This window comes from Salmo salar, chromosome ssa16, assembly GCF_905237065.1.
Source record: "Salmo salar chromosome ssa16, Ssal_v3.1, whole genome shotgun sequence".
Classification (NCBI taxonomy): Eukaryota; Metazoa; Chordata; class Actinopteri; order Salmoniformes; family Salmonidae; genus Salmo; species Salmo salar.
The window spans coordinates 56,398,931-56,418,840 of record NC_059457.1 but is presented as its reverse complement, the minus strand read 5'-3'; the positions used below and the strand labels follow the sequence as shown (position 1 = coordinate 56,418,840).

At 45.6% G+C, this 19,910-nt stretch overlaps 1 protein-coding gene across 1 annotated transcript in view; it reads right to left on the bottom strand.

The window, feature by feature from the left end:
• Positions 1–4,528: 4,528 nt before the first annotated feature.
• inpp5d (inositol polyphosphate-5-phosphatase D) overlaps positions 4,529–19,910 on the bottom strand; it is a 53,888-nt gene continuing 38,506 nt past the window's right edge. The window contains exons 17-28 of the mRNA XM_045697466.1: positions 17,130–17,238; positions 15,483–15,571; positions 14,439–14,520; positions 14,240–14,329; positions 13,946–14,056; positions 10,849–10,928; positions 10,640–10,727; positions 6,759–6,905; positions 6,597–6,663; positions 6,256–6,498; positions 5,368–5,840; positions 4,529–5,007 (exon numbers count right to left, since the gene is read on the bottom strand). Coding sequence (XP_045553422.1) covers positions 4,958–5,007; positions 5,368–5,840; positions 6,256–6,498; positions 6,597–6,663; positions 6,759–6,905; positions 10,640–10,727; positions 10,849–10,928; positions 13,946–14,056; positions 14,240–14,329; positions 14,439–14,520; positions 15,483–15,571; positions 17,130–17,238 — 1,629 coding nt within the window. The 3' untranslated portion in view covers positions 4,529–4,957. The remainder of the gene's footprint in view (positions 5,008–5,367; positions 5,841–6,255; positions 6,499–6,596; positions 6,664–6,758; positions 6,906–10,639; positions 10,728–10,848; positions 10,929–13,945; positions 14,057–14,239; positions 14,330–14,438; positions 14,521–15,482; positions 15,572–17,129; positions 17,239–19,910) is intronic.

Sequence of the window (19,910 nt, the reverse complement as noted above, 5' to 3'; positions counted from 1 at the left end):
TGATGACCTAGAGGGAGGAGAGGGAGGATAATCAGCAGCCTGATGACCTAGAGGGAGGAGAGGGAGGATAATCAGCAGTCTGATGACCTAGAGGAAGGAGAGGGAGGATAATCAGCAGCCTGATGACCTAGAGGGAGGATAATCAGCAGCCTGATGACCTAGAGGGAGGATAATCAGCAGCCTGATGACCTAGAGGGAGGAGAGGGAGTATAATCAGCAGCCTGATGACCTAGAGGAAGGAGAGGGAGGATAATCAGCAGTCTGATAAACTAGAGGAAGGAGAGGGAGGATAATCAGCAGTCTGATGACCTAGAGGTCAGAGAGGGAGGATAATCAGCAGCCTGATGACCTAGAGGGAGGAGAGGGAGGATAATCAGCAGCCTGATGACCTAGAGGGAGGAGAGGGAGGATAATCAGCAGCCTGATGACCTAGAGGTCAGAGAGGGAGTATAATCAGCAGCCTGATGACCTAGAGGGAGGATAATCAGCAGCCTGATGACCTAGAGGGAGGATAATCAGCAGCCTGATGACCTAGAGGGAGGAGAGGGAGGATAATCAGCAGCCTGATGACCTAGAGGGAGGGGAGGGAGGATAATCAGCAGCCTGATGACCTAGAGGGAGGAGAGGGAGGATAATCAGCAGCCTGATGACCTAGAGGGAGGAGAGGGAGGATAATCAGCAGCCTGATGACCTAGAGGAAGGAGAGGGAGGATAATCAGCAGCCTGATGACCTAGAGGTCAGAGAGGGAGGATAATCAGCAGCCTGATGACCTAGAGGAAGGAGAGGGAGGATAATCAGCAGCCTGATGACCTAGAGGGAGGAGAGGGAGGATAATCAGCAGCCTGATGACCTAGAGGGAGGAGAGGGAGGATAATCAGCAGCCTGATGACCGAGAGGGAGGATAATCAGCAGCCTGATGACCTAGAGGAAGGAGAGGGAGTATAATCAGCAGCCTGATGACCTAGAGGTCAGAGAGGGAGTATAATCAGCAGCCTGGTGACCTAGAGGTCAGAGAGGGAGGATAATCAGCAGCCTGATGACCTAGAGGGAGGAGAGGGAGGATAATCAGCAGCCTGATGACCTAGAGGGAGGAGAGGGAGGATAATCAGCAGCCTGATGACCTAGAGGGAGGAGAAGGAGGATAATCAGCAGCCTGATGACCTAGAGGGAGGAGAGGGAGGATAATCAGCAGCCTGATGACCTAGAGGGAGGAGAGGGAGGATAATCAGCAGCCTGATGACCTAGAGGGAGGAGAGGGAGGATAATCAGCAGCCTGATGACCTAGAGGAAGGAGAGGGAGGATAATCAGCAGCCTGATGACCTAGAGGAAGGAGAGGGAGTATAATCAGCAGCCTGATGACCTAGAGGGAGGAGAGGGAGGATAATCAGCAGCCTGATGACCTAGAGGAAGGAGAGGGAGTATAATCAGCAGCCTGGTGACCTAGAGGTCAGAGAGGGAGGATAATCAGCAGCCTGATGACCTAGAGGGAGGATAATCAGCAGCCTGATGACCTAGAGGGAGGAGAGGGAGTATAATCAGCAGCCTGATGACCTAGAGGAAGGAGAGGGAGGATAATCAGCAGCCTGATGACCTAGAGGGAGGAGAGGGAGTATAATCAGCAGCCTGATGACCTAGAGGGAGGAGAGGGAGGATAATCAGCAGCCTGATGCCTTAGAGGTCAGAGAGGGAGGATAATCAGCAGCCTGATGACCTAGAGGGAGGAGAGGGAGTATAATCAGCAGCCTGATGACCTAGAGGTCAGAGAGGGAGGATAATCAGCAGCCTGATGACCTAGAGGGAGGAGAGGGAGTATAATCAGCAGCCTGATGACCTAGAGGGAGGAGAGGGAGGATAATCAGCAGCCTGATGACCTAGAGGGAGGAGAGGGAGTATAATCAGCAGCCTGATGACCTAGAGGGAGGAGAGGGAGTATAATCAGCAGCCTGATGACCTAGAGGGAGGAGAGGGAGGATAATCAGCAGCCTGATGACCTAGAGGGAGGAGAGGGAGGATAATCAGCAGCCTGATGACCTAGAGGGAGGAGAGGGAGGATAATCAGCAGCCTGATAACCTAGAGGTCAGAGAGGGAGTATAATCAGCAGCCTGATGACCTAGAGGAAGGAGAGGGAGGATAATCAGCAGCCTGATGACCTAGAGGTCAGAGAGGGAGTATAATCAGCAGCCTGATGACCTAGAGGGAGGAGAGGGAGTATAATCAGCAGCCTGATGACCTAGAGGAAGGAGAGGGAGGATAATCAGCAGTCTGATGACCTAGAGGAAGGAGGGGGAGGATAATCAGCAGCCTGATGACCTAGAGGAAGGAGGGGGAGGATAATCAGCAGCCTGATGACCTAGAGGTCAGAGAGGGAGTATAATCAGCAGCCTGATGACCTAGAGGAAGGAGAGGGAGGATAATCAGCAGCCTGATGACCTAGAGGAAGGAGAGGGAGGATAATCAGCAGCCTGATGACCTAGAGGGAGGAGAGGGAGTATAATCAGCAGCCTGATGACCTAGAGGGAGGAGAGGGAGGATAATCAGCAGCCTGATGACCTAGAGGAAGGAGAGGGAGGATAATCAGCAGCCTGATGACCTAGAGGGAGGAGAGGGAGTATAATCAGCAGCCTGATGACCTAGAGGGAGGAGAGGGAGGATAATCAGCAGCCTGATGACCTAGAGGAAGGAGAGGGAGGATAATCAGCAGCCTGATGACCTAGAGGGAGGATAATCAGCAGCCTGATGACCTAGAGGAAGGAGAGGGAGTATAACCAGCAGCCTGATGACCTAGAGGAAGGAGAGGGAGGATAATCAGCAGCCTGATGACCTAGAGGTCAGAGAGGGAGGATAATCAGCAGTCTGATGACCTAGAGGTCAGAGAGGGAGGATAATCAGCAGCCTGATGACCTAGAGGTCAGAGAGGGAGGATAATCAGCAGCCTGATGACCTAGAGGTCAGAGAGGGAGGATAATCAGCAGCCTGATGACCTAGAGGGAGGATAATCAGCAGCCTGATGACCTAGAGGAAGGAGAGGGAGGATACGTGACACGTAACACCATCCATATTGGATTTCTATTTGCCATATATTTTCAACTGTGCTGTTTCACAAAAGTTGAGCCTTTCTATTCTCATTGTTTCTACAGATTGTAAATAAAAACAATTTTTTCCCCCCCTAAAAGTATTATTATATTATTGATCGATTGACTGACTTTTCAGATCATCCAGTAGTGAAATCTGCAGCGTTGGCTCCAGGTAAATATTACACTTCTTCAACCATTCCTGGACCTGTGACCATAAAACAAGCTACATATGGACAGTACCAAAACAAATGATCTAATGATTCTGTCTATATCGCAGCTAAATCTGCAGAGCTGGGAAGATTGTATCCCCCATATATATAACATTCTATTGTTTGCAAGAATTTTGTATAATAATTTAAATAGAAAAATTCTAAGTTTTGAATCTGGTGTCGTTTTGTGTATCAGTTCATAAACCATATGCCATGGAATTGGTACATCAAAAATCTCTTTCCAACTATTTTGCAATCTGTATGGCACAGCTGTCAATTTTTTGGTCGTTAAATTAAACTGGTATTCTTTTGTTATCGATCACAATTTCCTTTAACCAATTAATGTCTTTAATGCCGACAGACAAGTTCCTTACTTCTCCCCCTTCCACTTGCCTCCTCTATTTTTTGAGCTAATGCTGCAATTGGTTGGTTGTAATTTTGAGTAGAGCAGACATTTCCATGTTAGCTACATGTGTGACATAACTCCACCAGTCTTATTTATGATAACATTTACAAAGATTATACCTTACATTTTTACAAAGAAAATATATATATATTTTTTAAATTTATCAATTAGTATATTGGAGTTTAACCACAATATTTGTTCTGTCGTTTCTGGTGGATTAAATTGAAATTGCAACCAACTTTCTGGGACTAGTTTTAAAAATAGCGATATTTGGGAGATGATTTCCTTTTCAAATAACTGAAAGTGAGAGGTTGTAATCTAAATAAAGGGAAAAAGGCCATTCTTAAACATAGGGTGAGACATTCTTACTAATTTGCTAGTCTTATGGCTTGGTGGTAGAAACTGTTAAGGAGCCTTTTGGACCTAGACTTGGCACTCCGGTACTGTTTGCCGTGCGGTAACAGAGAGAACAGTCTACGACTTGGGTGACTGGAGTTTAATCTTTTATATATATTTATATTTTGTCAGTAGGCTTGGCCTGTGATGTACTGGGCCATACTCACTACCCTCTGTAGCGCCTTACGATCAGATGCCGAGCAGTTGCCATACCAGGCGGTGATGCAACCGATGAGGATGCTCTCGACGGTGCAGCTGTATAACTTTTTGAGGATCTGGAGACCCATGCCAAATCTTTTCAGTCTCCTGAAAATATATAATGGATAATTGGACACTGGGTTGTGGTAAACTGAAAAGTAACTGTCTGCCGTACAGATAGGAAGGTTCAAAGCAGATGTGAAAAATAAATAGGCCTAATCAAATGAGATGGAGAGGCAGGAGAGTCTTACAACTTTTTAGTTTAATAGTACTGATATGACCAAACACCAGATACAAGGAAGACACATTCAGATTGTTGCAAGCAAGTCTTCAAAATTATTCCTATAATCTAAAAGACTTCTTGCGGTGCTCAACGTCTGTGCAAAAACAGAACAATGATACTTCGTATAGGAGGAATCTCTACAAAAATCACGAGACAAAAGAGGAGACATGAAGACAATTCAGAAAGAAAATGTCTTATGGAGTTGCAGTAATAACTAACGCATATGGAAAAAGGAACGACGAGTTTGTACAGAAACGTGTTTTGGGAGAGTCAGTAAGACGAGCAGTGGAGTGACTGGGCTGGGGGTGACAAGTCGTATTGAGTTATCATCTGTCACCAGCACCCCATTTAACATCTCATTTCCAACGTCTAGGACAGGAGCAAACAGTCATTTCACTGAACGGCCCATCTTCGAGGGTTGACTTGTCTCATGAAGCGCTGGGGAGGGGGGGGGGGGAAAGGACAAGAGAAATGTTTTCATCAGCCTGTTGTGTTGAATATGTACAGTTTAATATACAGAACCTTTTCCTCTGCGCTATGCTTAGTTTAAAAACATGACAACAGAAGCTATAAGCAACTTCACTGCCTGATATGACAACAGAAGCTGGTTGCCTGATATGTCAACAGAAGCTGGTTGCCTGATATGTCAACAGAAGCTGGTTGCCTGATATGTCAACAGAAGCTGGTTGCCTGATATGTCAACAGAAGCTGGTTGCCTGATATGTCAACAGAAGCTGGTTGCCTGATATGTCAACAGAAGCTGGTTGCCTGATATGTCAACAGAAGCTGGAGTCTAACCTTCTTTGGGGAGGGGCTGGATGGGCCTTGAAGGTGGACGGAGTTTGCTGGGCAGCTCCGAGCTGTCTCTGTAGTCTCTGGGCTTAGTGGACGTGGCGTCCGCCTGGCCCGGGCGGGACTTCATGGGCAGAGGCGGCTTATTGGCCGTTAGTACCATGCCCCCCTCGGAGCGTGACGGCTTCACAGGGTTCTTGGTGTAGGACAGGGGGTGGAGGGAGGCGAAGGACGTAGGGGCTGGACACTGGGGTTTGGTCTCAGAACAGGTGTAAGAGCGGTTACGAGGGGTGGGGACCGGAGGCCGGTCAGAGTCCTGGTCAGAGGGTTTGGGGAAGGAGAAGTAGGGGTCTGGAGCAGTCAGGTGGTCCTTGGAGGACTGACAGTCTGGTGAGTCCTTAGCTCCTCCTCCTCCAGACTTTCCCATGGAGCCGTACAAAGGGTTGTCAAACATATCCGCTGGCTTCACGTCCTCACCTCTGGAGGACAGGACACACACACACACACACACACACACACACACACACACACACACACACGGGTCATTCAGAGTTCAGCTTCACAGACTCACAATGAGGTATCAATTCATCTCTTCACACTCAGTACATTGTCTACACTGTGAGAAAATAGAAGCAATATTGTTCAGTTCAGTCCCAAGTATGCCTAAATAACGCCAATCCAAATATTAGAAGTCGAGCCACCTCAACAAATTATTTGACACCAATTTACCAAGTGTCGTTTTCCCCTGGACCCAGATTAAGACTAGCCCTGGACTGAAAATATATTTCAAAGGAGTTCAATCTGTGTTCGGGGAAACCCCGGCCTGTAAGAGTTTTTTTTTTAACTATGAAGTTGTAGATGTTTTTTTCTCCTTTTTGAGATAGATCAACGTACACGTTATTCGCTGCTTTTCCAGTGGGGCTTCGCACAGCGCTGTGGTCGTAGACAGTCTTTTTGGGAAAGATGTTTCCATGGGTCTGGTCCTTGCCCCCGTGCCCACCGACACCACCCCCACCTCCAGAGCCTGATCTGGGGGACATGCTGTAGCTCCAGCCCCTGTCTGTCACACCTCCAGACTTGTAGCCCACCCCCATGTAATTGGGGTTGGTGATATCAATGGGATGAGGAGGAGTGAACCTATTGAACAGGAGAAATAACCACATGTCCTTATCCCATAATTGAACTGAGATTATAAGATTAAAAGAAATAGCCATGAGTGAAGAGAAACTGCTCACTTGTTGTTGTGATCCAGTCCTTTTCCTTTTGGGACGCCAGAATCATCCCTTTCCACTTTGATAAAATCTGTAAAAGGAGGAGTGTGTTTAGCAACAAGAGAAAACATGATATTTTGTTGAGACATCAGTGGTACACTATGACATTGGTTCTCAGCCTCTCACCGTATAGCTTCTCGGTCTGTTTGCCCCCAGAGGTGCGCAGTTGTACACCCCCTGTCAGGGAGCCTGTCCGCTCGCCGTGATGCGTCAGCGTCACGTGGAACTCTGTGTAGGAGGACTCTGCCGCTCGCAGAGCCACACAGCCCTCTCCTGTAGGGATGACACCATGTCAGGGTAGCAGGTGGAGAAGAGGGAGGAGGAGGAGGAGAGAAGCGGAGGAGGGAGGAGAGAAGGGAGGAGAGAAGGGAGGAGAGAAGGGGAGGAGGAGAGAAGAGGTTGGAGAAGGGGAGGACAGGAGGAGAGGAGAAGAGGAGGAGAGAAGAGGAGGGGAGAGGAGGATTGGAAAAAGCTGTCTTTTCCTCAGAGAGCTAGATGACAGAACTATTCTGAACAAAAATATAAACACAACATGCAACAATTTCAACAATTTTACAGAGTTACAGTTCATATAAGGAATTCAGTAAATTGAAATAAATGAATTAGGCCCTAATCTAAGGATTTCACATGACTGGGCATCGGCGCAGCTAATCAGAATGAGTCCCCCCTAGATGAAGAAAGACAGAGCTAGATGATGAAAGACAGGGCTAGACGAAGACAGGCAGAGCTCGACGAAGACAGACAGAGCTCGACGAAGACAGACAGAGCTAGACGAAGACAGAGCTAGACGAAGACAGACAGAGCTAGACGAAGACAGACAGAGCTAGACGAAGACAGACAGAGCTAGACGAAGACAGACAGAGCTAGACGAAGACAGACAGAGCTAGACGAAGACAGACAGAGCTAGACGAAGACAGACAGAGCTAGACGAAGACAGACAGAGCTAGACGAAGACAGACAGAGCTAGACGAAGACAGAACTAGACGAAGACAAAACTAGACGAAGACAGAGCTAGACGAAGACAGAGCTAGACGAAGACAGAGCTAGACGAAGACAGACAGAGCTAGACGAAGACAGACAGAGCTAGACGAAGACAGAACTAGACGAAGACAAAGCTAGACGAAGACAGAGCTAGACGAAGACAGAGCTAGACGAAGACAGACAGAGCTAGACGAAGACAGACAGAGCTAGACGAAGACAGACAGAGCTAGACGAAGACAGACAGAGCTAGACGAAGACAGACAGAGCTAGACGAAGACAGACAGAGCTAGATGAAGACAGAGCTAGATGAAGACAGAGCTAGATGAAGACAGAGCTAGACGAAGACAGAGCTAGACGAAGACAGACAGAGCTAGACGAAGACAGACAGAGCTAGACGAAGACAGACAGAGCTCGACGAAGACAGACAGAGCTCGACGAAGACAGACAGAGCTCGACGAAGACAGACAGAGCTCGACGAAGACAGACAGAGCTAGACGAAGACAGAGCTAGACAGAGTTAGACGAAGACAGAGCTAGACGAAGACAGACAGAGCTAGACGAAGACAGACAGAGCTAGACGAAGACAGACAGAGCTAGACGAAGACAGACAGAGCTAGACGAAGACAGACAGAGCTAGACGAAGACAGAGCTAGACGAAGACAGACAGAGCTAGACGAAGACAGACAGAGCTAGACGAAGACAGACAGAGCTAGACGAAGACAGACAGAGCTAGACGAAGACAGACAGAGCTAGACGAAGACAGAACTAGACGAAGACAGAACTAGACGAAGACAGAACTAGACGAAGACAAAACTAGACGAAGACAGAGCTAGACGAAGACAGAGCTAGACGAAGACAGACAGAGCTAGACGAAGACAGACAGAGCTAGACGAAGACAGACAGAGCTAGACGAAGACAGACAGAGCTAGACGAAGACAGACAGAGCTAGACGAAGACAGACAGAGCTAGACGAAGACAGACAGAGCTAGACGAAGACAGACAGAGCTAGACGAAGACAGACAGAGCTAGACGAAGACAGACAGAGCTAGACGAAGACAGACAGAGCTAGACGAAGACAGACAGAGCTAGACGAAGACAGACAGAGCTAGACGAAGACAGACAGAGCTAGACGAAGACAGACAGAGCTAGACGAAGACAGACAGAACTAGATGAAGACAGAACTAGATGAAGACAGAACTAGATGAAGACAGAGCTAGATGAAGACAGAGCTAGACGAAGACAGAGCTAGACGAAGACAGAGCTAGACGAAGACAGAACTAGACGAAGACAGAACTAGACGAAGACAGAACTAGACGAAGACAGAACTAGATGAAGACAGAGCTAGATGAAGACAGAGCTAGACGAAGACAGAGCTAGACGAAGACAGAGCTAGACGAAGACAGAGCTAGACGAAGACAGAGCTAGATGAAGACAGAACTAGACGAAGACAGACAGAGCTAGACGAAGACAGACAGAGCTAGACGAAGACAGACAGAGCTAGACGAAGACAGACAGAGCTAGACGAAGACAGAACTAGATGAAGACAGAACTAGACGAAGACAGACAGAGCTAGACGAAGACAGACAGAGCTAGACGAAGACAGAACTAGACGAAGACAGACAGAGCTAGACGAAGACAGACAGAGCTAGACGAAGACAGACAGAGCTAGACGAAGACAGACAGAGCTAGACGAAGACAGACAGAGCTAGACGAAGACAGACAGAGCTAGACGAAGACAGAACTAGACAGAGCTAGATGAAGACAGAGCTAGATGAAGACAGAGCTAGACGAAGACAGAACTAGATGAAGACAGAGCTAGATGAAGACAGAGCTAGATGAAGACAGAGCTAGATGAAGACAGAGCTAGATGAAGACAGAGCTAGATGAAGACAGACAGAGCTAGACGAAGACAGACAGAGCTAGACGAAGACAGACAGAGCTAGACGAAGACAGACAGAGCTAGACGAAGACAGACAGAGCTAGACGAAGACAGAACTAGACGAAGACAGAACTAGATGAAGACAGAACTAGAGGAAGACAGACAGAGCTAGACGAAGACAGACAGAGCTAGACGAAGACAGACAGAGCTAGACGAAGACAGACAGAGCTAGACGAAGACAGACAGAGCTAGACGAAGACAGAACTAGACGAAGACAGAACTAGATGAAGACAGAGCTAGATGAAGACAGAGCTAGATGAAGACAGAGCTAGATGAAGACAGAGCTAGATGAAGACAGAACTAGACGAAGACAGACAGAGCTAGACGAAGACAGACAGAGCTAGACGAAGACAGACAGAGCTAGACGAAGACAGACAGAGCTAGACGAAGACAGAACTAGACGAAGACAGAACTAGACGAAGACAGAACTAGACGAAGACAGAACTAGATGAAGACAGAACTGGATGAAGACAGAACTGGATGAAGACAGAACTGGATGAAGACAGAGCTAGATGAAGACAGAGCTAGATGAAGACAGAGCTAGACGAAGACAGAACTAGACGAAGACAGAGCTAGACGAAGACAGAGCTAGACGAAGACAGAGCTAGACGAAGACAGAGCTAGATGAAGACAGAACTAGACGAAGACAGAGCTAGATGAAGACAGAGCTAGATGAAGACAGAGCTAGATGAAGACAGAACTAGACGAAGACAGAACTAGATGAAGACAGAGCTAGATGAAGACAGAGCTAGATGAAGACAGAGCTAGATGAAGACAGAACTAGACGAAGACAGAACTAGATGAAGACAGAACTAGATGAAGACAGAGCTAGATGAAGACAGAGCTAGATGAAGACAGAGCTAGATGAAGACAGAACTAGATGAAGACAGAGCTAGATGAAGACAGAGCTAGATGAAGACAGAGTTAGATGAAGACAGAGCTAGATGAAGACAGAGCTAGATGAAGACAGAACTAGATGATCAAGAGTCATAGACCTAGACTAGTATTTACACCAGCCCAAAATGTGGTCTGTGTCATTCTAAAAACGAGTCTTTCTATTACAGACCACAGTTGTCCTACTTTCTCACCATAGGATTCATCACAGTCTGTGGACTTGACACACAGGAGAATGTGCTGATCCAACAGATACTCTGGGTCTGAGATGATAGGGACGAGCTTTAAAAAGACACGACAGGAGTTCAGACACTCAACAACTCTACTGCATCATATACACCATATTGTAAGACAATTAGCCTAGTATTGTACTTGAAAGAAGCTTCAAAAAATGTCAATTTACCTCAACTTGGTTTCCAAACCGAACCTTGATGTTCCCATCAGAGTGATCTTGGTTCTCTCCTTCTGAGCTCTTGACAAATTCTGTGGACAGGATGTGTGCAGTTAGCCTGGTCCCAGATGTGCTTGTACCGTATAGCCAAATCCAGTTTGGCATGACAATGAATAGTAAGAGATTGCAAGACAATCAGATCTGGGACCTACGTTCCGGGTTTGAGGAGTTAGCAAGGTAACTTTGGTCAACACTGAGTTCAACTCGGGATAACCGATCATAGGAATGTTGCTCGCCTTTTAGCCAGGTACATTTCTATGGCAACGAATCCTTCGAGAACTAACCTGGTCCAGGGCAGGCTAACTCAGGGCTAACTCTGTTTACCCTGCATTCAGAACTAACCTGGTCCAGGGCAGGCTAACTCAGGGCTAACTCTGTTTATCCTGCATTCAGAACTAACCTGGTCCAGGGCAGGCTAACTCAGGGCTAACTCTGTTTATCCTACATTCAGAACTAACCTGGTCCAAGCAAGGCTAACTCAGGGCTAACTCTGTTTATCCTGCATTCAGAACTAACCTGGTCCAGGGCAGGCTAACTCAGGGCTAACTCTGTTTATCCTACATTCAGAACTAACCTGGTCCAAGCAAGGCTAACTCAGGGCTAACTCTGTTTATCCTGAATGAAATGTCTGAGCTGTGAGTTGAGGACCAATGAAATCAGATTCCCTCCCTCTCACAAAGATTGTATCATCATCCTCATCATTTGAGGAAGACAACTGATTAAATATTTTATTAATCAAATCGTTTTGTGTAAAAAAAAAGAATGTTAATTAAAATACTTATCACATGACACATTTAGTAATGACAGCATTTGCTCTCCAAACTGTACATTTTTTTTTCACAATTGTATTTTGAAATTTGCGATCGTCAAAATGACAGCCGCAACCAACCATAAACATAATCCATAGATGGCTGTTCCCATTCAAGTCAAGACAGGCAGCCATTGCTAGTGTACTCATGAGATTAACAGTCAAATTGCCAGGGTTAGAGGTCCAAATCCCTTCTATGGATTATATGTCTCTGGCCACAACACAACAACACTCTTCCATCAGATAGGAATGGGGGAAAAAGGTGGTTGTTCGTTGTTAAGGGCACCAAAGACTACCTAGCAACCTATCGGTTACTGGCCCAACGCATTAACAATAACTAATAAAATAAAATACAAATAAATAAAAAACTATTTCACACCATAGTCTGCTGAATATGCAAGATCACTTTTCTTTCATTTTGATTTCGTCACAAAATTAAAAAAAATGTGACGTTGACTTGTCTATGAAGTGATGTTTTTGTTTTCAACGAAGAGTTCAGCCACAGAGTTTCTAAACCCAGAGGCCGCAAACATCACGATGCTTCTGGGAACGGCTTGAGAAACAGACCCAGTAGTGGAACTTGTTATGACTCCAACCTCGTGAGGGTGACAAACTTGAGACGTCAATTTTTTTGTCAAAAAATGTTATATATCGAAAGGAGGAGTGCCATTGATTTGACGACCTGCACATGCGCAGTTCGGCGAGAGTTACACCGTTAGACCAGATGACGTATTTCCGGGTTTGAGCCAACGTTGCCATGACTTTCGCCTACAAGCGTGATCGGGGATTTCCATTGGAGAAGCAGTTTTCTGCCTATCTTCATACTGTACCATCTTTGGTCCGGTGTTCAACTAGCCCAGACGGACAAGCATTATCCACCATCGTAGTACTGATGAAGCCTGATCTGGAATGTGAAGCTAACTGAAGCTGGCTAGCTTTATTAAAAGCCTGATCTGTAATGTGAAGCTAACTGAAGCTGGCTAGTTTTATAAAAGCCTGATCTAGAATGTGAAGCTAGCTTTATATAAGCCTGATCTGGAATGTGACGCTAACTGAAGCTGGCTATCTTTATAAAAGCCTGATCTGGAATGTGAAGCTAACTGAAGCTGGCTAGCTTTATATACGCCTGATCTGGAATGTGAAACTAACTGAAGCTGGCTAGCTTTATAAAAGCCTGATCTAGAATGTGAAGCTAACTGAAGCGAGCTAGCTTTATAAAAGCCTGGTCTGGAATGTGAAGCTAACTGAAGCTGGCTAGCTTTATAAAAGCCTGATCCGGAATGTGACGCTAACTGAGGCTGGCTAGCTTTATAAAAGCCTGATCCGGAATGTGAAGATAACTGAAGCTGGCTAGCTTTATAAAAGCCTGATCTAGAATGTGAAGCTAACTGAAGATGGCTAGCTTTATAAAAGCCTGATCTAGAAGGTGAAGCTAACTGAAGCTGGCTAGCTTTATAAAAGCCTGATCTAGAATGTGAAGCTAACTGAAGCTGGCTAGCTTTATAAAAGCCTGATCCGGAATGTGAAGCTAACTGAAGCGGGCTAGCTTTATAAAAGCCTGGTCTGGAATGTGAAGCTAACTGAAGCTGGCTAGCTTTATAAAAGCCTGATCCGGAATGTGACGCTAACTGAGGCTGGCTAGATTTTATAAAAGCCTGATCCGGAATGTGAAGCTAACTGAAGCTGGCTAGCTTTAGAAAAGCCTGATCTAGAATGTGAAGCTAACTGAAGATGGCTAGCTTTATAAAAGCCTGATCTAGAAGGTGAAGCTAACTGAAGCTGGCTAGCTTTATAAAAGCCTGATCTAGAATGTGAAGCTAACTGAAGCTGGCTAGCTTTATAAAAGCCTGATCCGGAATGTGAAGCTAACTGAAGCTGGCTAGCTTTATAAAAGCCTGATCTAGAATGTGAAGCTAACTGAAGCGGGCTAGCTTTATAAAAGCCTGGTCTGGAATGTGAAGCTAACTGAAGCTGGCTAGCTTTATAAAAGCCTGATCCGGAATGTGAAGCTAACTGAAGATGGCTAGCTTTATAAAAGCCTGATCTAGAATGTGAAGCTAACTGAAGATGGCTAGCTTTAAAAAAGCCTGAGTAGGTTTAGTTTGCTTCGTACTATAGCACTCAGGCTAGTGTGGAGTCACTGTGAGTTAGGCTCCAGTTCAGTTGGAGCGCTTGATATGTTTTTAGTGTTATCCTATGACCACTGTGGTCAGATGGAATAAGGAAGTAGCCATGTCTTACTCTCTAAGCAGCTGGAGTGGTATTCGATGAAGAACTTGGTCTTGGACTTTGTCATGAGGGTAGCGACGCAGTTCATGAACTTGATCCCACCCTGAGACACACTGTTGGGATCTGGAATTAAAGATAGAAAGACAATTGGAAAGGCAGTTGTCTTTGTCCATAGATTTGCGCTAGGAAAACGCTAGAACATCTTCTGAGGGAATATAATTTTGTAAAATACAGTGATGTCAGACACACGTGCATCAGTCACACAGCCAGTACGGTGTAGTTGTCTGGTGAAGTTAGAAACTGTACCATGCTTGGAGACAAACTGTGATGCCACTCCAACTTCAAATGTGGAGAAAACTGGAGAATGGTCACTGGTCATAATGTCATTGGTGCACCCTACAAGAGAGGTTGCAAAATTATATAATTGGTAATAACATGAACTAAAATTAGACATATTTTGTTCGTTTAATTGCAATTAAATCAATTATCATTGCATTAGTCTCACCGTACGACTGACAGAACACATGCACCAAGGGGTAGGACTTCCGTAGAACACGATCACACCATGACGGTAGATTGTATTTAGTCTGTGAGGGAGAATCATTTATATTTCAGTGGTTTGATGGCAGGCCATGCCAAGACCATGCCATCTTTCTAATAGTGGTTTCAGAGAGCCTGTGTGTCCCAAATGGGCACCCTTTTCCCTATATGCCCAAACTACTACCTCTTCCCCTACTGTATTTATTTATTTTATTTATTATTTTGCTCCTTTGCACCATATTATTTATATTTTAACTTTGAACTTTCTTCAAATTACAAATCTACCATTCCAGTGCTATACTTTATTTACTTTGCCACCATGGCCTTTTTTTGCCTTTACCTCCCTTATCTCACATCATTTGCTCACATTGTATATAGTCTTATTTTTGTCTACTGTATCATTGATTGTATGTTGTTTTACTCCATGTGTAACTCTGTGTTTTTGTATGTTGTCGAACTGCTTTGCTTTATCTTGGCCAGGTCGCAATTGTAAATGAGAACTTGTTCTCAACTTGCCTACCTGGTTAAATAAAGGTGAAATTTAATAAATAAATAAAAAATATAGGGCACTACTTTAGACCAGAGCCCTATGGAACCCTATTCCATATATAGTGCACTACTTTAGACCAGACCACGATGGAACCCTATTCCCTATATAGTGCACTACTTTAGACCAGACCACTATGGAACCCTATTCCCTATATAGTGCACTACTTTAGACCAGAGCACTATGGAACCCTATTCCCTATATAGTGCACTACTTTAGACCAGAGCCTTATGGAACCCTATTCCTTATATAGTGCACTACTTTTGACCAGAGCCCCTGGTCTATGTATGGAATAGGATACCATTTGGGACGCAGCCACTGTTTAGTGGCTACCTCTACAAGGTAATATAATAAACAGCGAAGCTGTGGACTTGTGCTCTAAGATATATTCCTATTTCCTCCACTGTATGAGGGCCATCTGTGCCTATACAGCATCTCAGGAAACATACACAGTAAACTTACCCCAGTGGCTTTGGCCTTAGTGTAGGCATATCTCTCGCGTGTGTCTCTCTCAAAACGATACGTGGGCGCGAACGTGATCTCTTCCTCATCTATGATGAGATTAAATAAAAAATAGAGAGAGAGATGTCAGAATCACCATTATTTGTCAATTACATGTACATGTACCAGGAATTTGACCTGGTGAAGTGGTGCTGACATTGTCTTACAATTAACAATACACAGACAGAATATAGACAAAATAATGTAACCATAATCTTCATTCAGTCACACTTTCTCTACATGACAAAAGCATACGCTCTTGTGAACATAAATACTCTCTGGTAGGGCTAGCTAGCCTATAGTTTACTCTCTGGTAGGGCTAGCTAGCCTATAGTTTACTCTCTGGTAGGGCTAGCTAGACTATAGTTTACTCTCTGGTAGGGCTAGCTAGCCTATAGTTTACTCTCTGGTAGGGCTAGCTAGACTATAGTTTACTCTCTGGTAGGGCTAGCTAGCCTATAGTTTACTCTCTGGTAGGGCTAGCTAGCCTATAGTTTACTCTGGTAGGGCTCGCTAGCCTATAGTTTACTCTCTGGTAGGGCTAGCTAGCCTATAGTTTACTCTGGCAGGGCTAGCTAGCCTATAGTTTACTCTCTGGTAGGGCTAACTAGCCTATAGTTTACTCTGGTAGGGCTAGCTAGCCTATAGTTTACTCTCTGGTAGGGCTAACTAGCCTATAGTTTACTCTGGTAGGGCTAGCTAGACTATAGTTTACTCTGGTAGGGCTAGCTAGCCTATAGTTTACTCTCTGGCAGGGCTAGCTAGCCTATAGTTTACTCTCTGGTAGGGCTAGCTAGCCTATAGTTTACTCTGGCAGGGCTAGCTAGCCTATAGTTTACTCTCTGGTAGGGCTAGCTAGACTATAGTTTACTCTCTGGTAGGGCTAGCTAGACTATAGTTTACTCTGGTAGGGCTAGCTAGCCTATAGTTTACTCTCTGGTAGGGCTAGCTAGCCTATAGTTTACTCTCTGGTAGGGCTAGCTAGCCTATAGTTTACTCTCTGGTAGGGCTAGCTAGCCTATAGTTTACTCTCTGGTAGGGCTAGCTAGACTATAGTTTACTCTCTGGTAGGGCTAACTAGACTATAGTTTACTCTCTGGTAGGGCTAGCTAGCCTATAGTTTACTCTCTGGTAGGGCTAGCTAGAGTCATGGCTTTGGGGATAGCCTATAGTTTACTCTCTGGTACGGCTAACTAGCCTATAGTTTACTCTTTGTTAGGGCTAGCTAGCCTATAGTTTACTCTCTGGTAGGGCTAACTAGCCTATAGTTTACTCTTTGTTAGGGCTAGCTAGCCTATAGTTTACTCTCTGGTAGGGCTAACTAGCCTATAGTTGATTCTCTGGCAGGGCTAACTAGCCTATAGTTACTCTCTGGTAGTGCTAGCTAGAGTCATGGCTCTGGAGCTAGCTAGCCTATAGTTTACCAAGGCTAACATGCTGTAGATGTGTTCACTCAATGGCTAGTTGTGCTCATTCAATGACCATGGCTTTGGCATAGAAATGCATCCTCACATTTTTCCATACACATCATATAGCCTAGTGAAGTTTAATTTACTTTAGGCATAGTTAGCTATGACAGAATGTATGTTGCTAGTGGCCATGTCTTACCATAGTGTAGGAATACCTTCCCCTCTCCCTTCTCAATGGTGAGCTGGTCTCTACACAGCAGTTCCTGGTACTGCTGCTGTTTGATCTTGGTCACGATGCTCTCTGCTTCCTGTTAAGGGAACACAATGCAAAGTAGCTGCTCTCTCTTCCTGCACAGTGACGTCATCAGCACAGCACTATCTCTATTTAGCCTAACTGCTGCTAGAGAAATAGGGAACAGGAACTGCATGCTGGCGCTGTCCCAAATGGCACCCTCATCCCTATATTAGTGAACTACTGTAGACCAGGGCCTTTGGTAAAAAAAAGTAGTGCACTCCTCTGGTCCATGTCCTTTACACAAGTGTGTGTGTCCAAGTAACAACTTGCTTGCTTATGCTTACTTGGTATGTAACAACACATTCAATAAGCACATGAATACAAATTCAGACTAGCAGTGGTTGAGAGTTGTTGATAGTTGAAAGCAGATGAGAGCCGTGTATATTCCCCCCCCCCCTCCCCCCCAAGCAGACACCTCGAAGGCCCTGAAAGAACTTCATTGAACTCTATGTAAACTGGAAACCACATATCCTGAGGCTGCATTTATTGTAGCTGGGGATTTTAACAAGGCTAATCTGAAAACAAGACTCCCTACATTTTATCAGCATATTGAAATGCGCGACCTGGTCTGGCAACACTCCGGATCATTGCTACTCTAATTTCCGCGACGCATACAAGGCCCTCCCCCGCTCTCCTTTTGGCAAATCTGACCACGACTCCATTTTGATGCTTCCAGCCTATAGACAGAAACTAAAACAGGAAGCTCCCGCGCTCAGGTATGGTCAACGCTGGTCCGACCAATCTGATTCCACGCCTCAAGATTGCTTCAATCACGTGGACTGGGATAGCATTGGACAACAACATTGATGTATACGCTGATTTGGTGAGCGAGTTCATTAGCAAGTGCATGTGGTACCCACAGCATCTATTAAAACATTCCCCAACAAGAAACCGTGGATTGATGGCAGCATTCGCACAAAACTGAAAGCGCGAACCACTGCTTTTAATCATGGCAAGGCGACCAGAAACCTGACCGAATACAAACAGTGTAGCTATTCCCTCCGCAAGGCAATCAAACAAGCTAAGCGTCAGTGGAGTTGCAATTCAACTGCTCAGACACAAGACGTCAGGATCTACAGCCAATCACGTCTTGCTCCCAGACAAACTAAACAACTTCTTTGCTCGCTTTGAGGACAATACAGTGCCACTGACACGGCCCGCTACCAAAACCTACGGGCTCTCCTTCACCACAGCCAACGTGAGTAAAACATTTAAACGTGTTAACCCTCGCAAGGCTGCCGGCCCAGACGGCATCCCTAGCCGCGTCCTCACAGCATGCGCAGACCAGCTGGCTGGTGTGTTTACGGACATATTCAATCAATCCCTATCCCAGTCTGCTGTTCCCACATGCTTCAAGAGGGCCACCATTGTTCCTGTTCCCAAGAAAGCTAAGGTAACTGAGCTAAACGACTATTGCCCCGTAGCACTCACTTCCGTCATCATGAAGTGCTTTGAGAGACTAGTCAAGGATTTGCTTACTGCCCCAATAGGTCCACAGACGACGCAATCTCACTGCACACTGCCCTAACCCATCTGGACAAGAGGAATACCTATTTAAGAATGCTGTTCATCGATTACAGCTCAGCATTCAACACCATAGTACTCACCAAACTCGTCATTAAGCTCAAGACCCTGGGTCTCGACCTCACCCTGTGCAACTGGGTCCTGGACTTTGTCGGGCCGCCCCCAGGTGGTGAGGGTAGGAAACAACATCTCCACCCCGCTGATCCTCAACACTGGGTCCCCACAAGGGTGTGTTCTCAGCCCTCTCCTGTACTCCCTGTTCACCCATGACTGTGTGGCCATGCACGCCTCCAACTCAATCATCAAGTTTGCAGACGACACTACAGTGGTAGGCTTGATTTCCAACAACGACGAGACGGCCTACAAGGAGGAGGTGAGGGAACTCGGAGTGTGGTGTCAGGAAAACAACCTCACACTCAAAGTCAACAAAACAAAGGAGATGATCGTGGACTTCAGGAAACAGCAGAGGGAGCACCCCTCTATCCACATCAATAGGACCGAAGTGGAGAGAGTGGAAAGTTTTAGATTCCTCGAAGTACACATCACAGAAAAACTGAAATGGTCCACCCACACAGACTGCGTGGTGAAGAAGGCGCAACAGCGCCTCTTCAACCTCAGGAGGCTGAAGAAATTCGGCTTGTCATCAAAAACACTCACAAGCTTTTACAGATGCACAATCGAGAGAATCCTGTTGGGCTGTATCACGCCTGGTACGGCGGGAACTGAGAGACTGAAACACAGCTTCTATCTCAAGGCCATCAGACTGTTAAACAGCCATCACTAACATTGAGTGGCTGCTGCCAACATACAGACTCAATCTCTAGCCACTTTAATAATTAATAATTGGATGTAATAAATGTATCACTAGTCACTTAAACAATGCAACTTTATATAATGTTTACATACCCTACATTACTCATCTCATCTCAGCAGTTGAGAGTTGTTGATAGAGCAGCTGAGAGTTGCTGATAAAGCAGCTGAGAGTTGCTGATAAAGCAGTTGCGAGTTGTTGATAGTTGATAAAGCAGTTGAGAGTTGTTGATAAAGCAGTTGAGAGTTGCTGATAAAGCAGTTGAGAGTTGCTGATAAAGCAGTTGAGAGTGGTTGATAGTTGATAAAGCAGTTGATAGTTGTTGATAAAGCAGTTGAGAGTGGTTGATA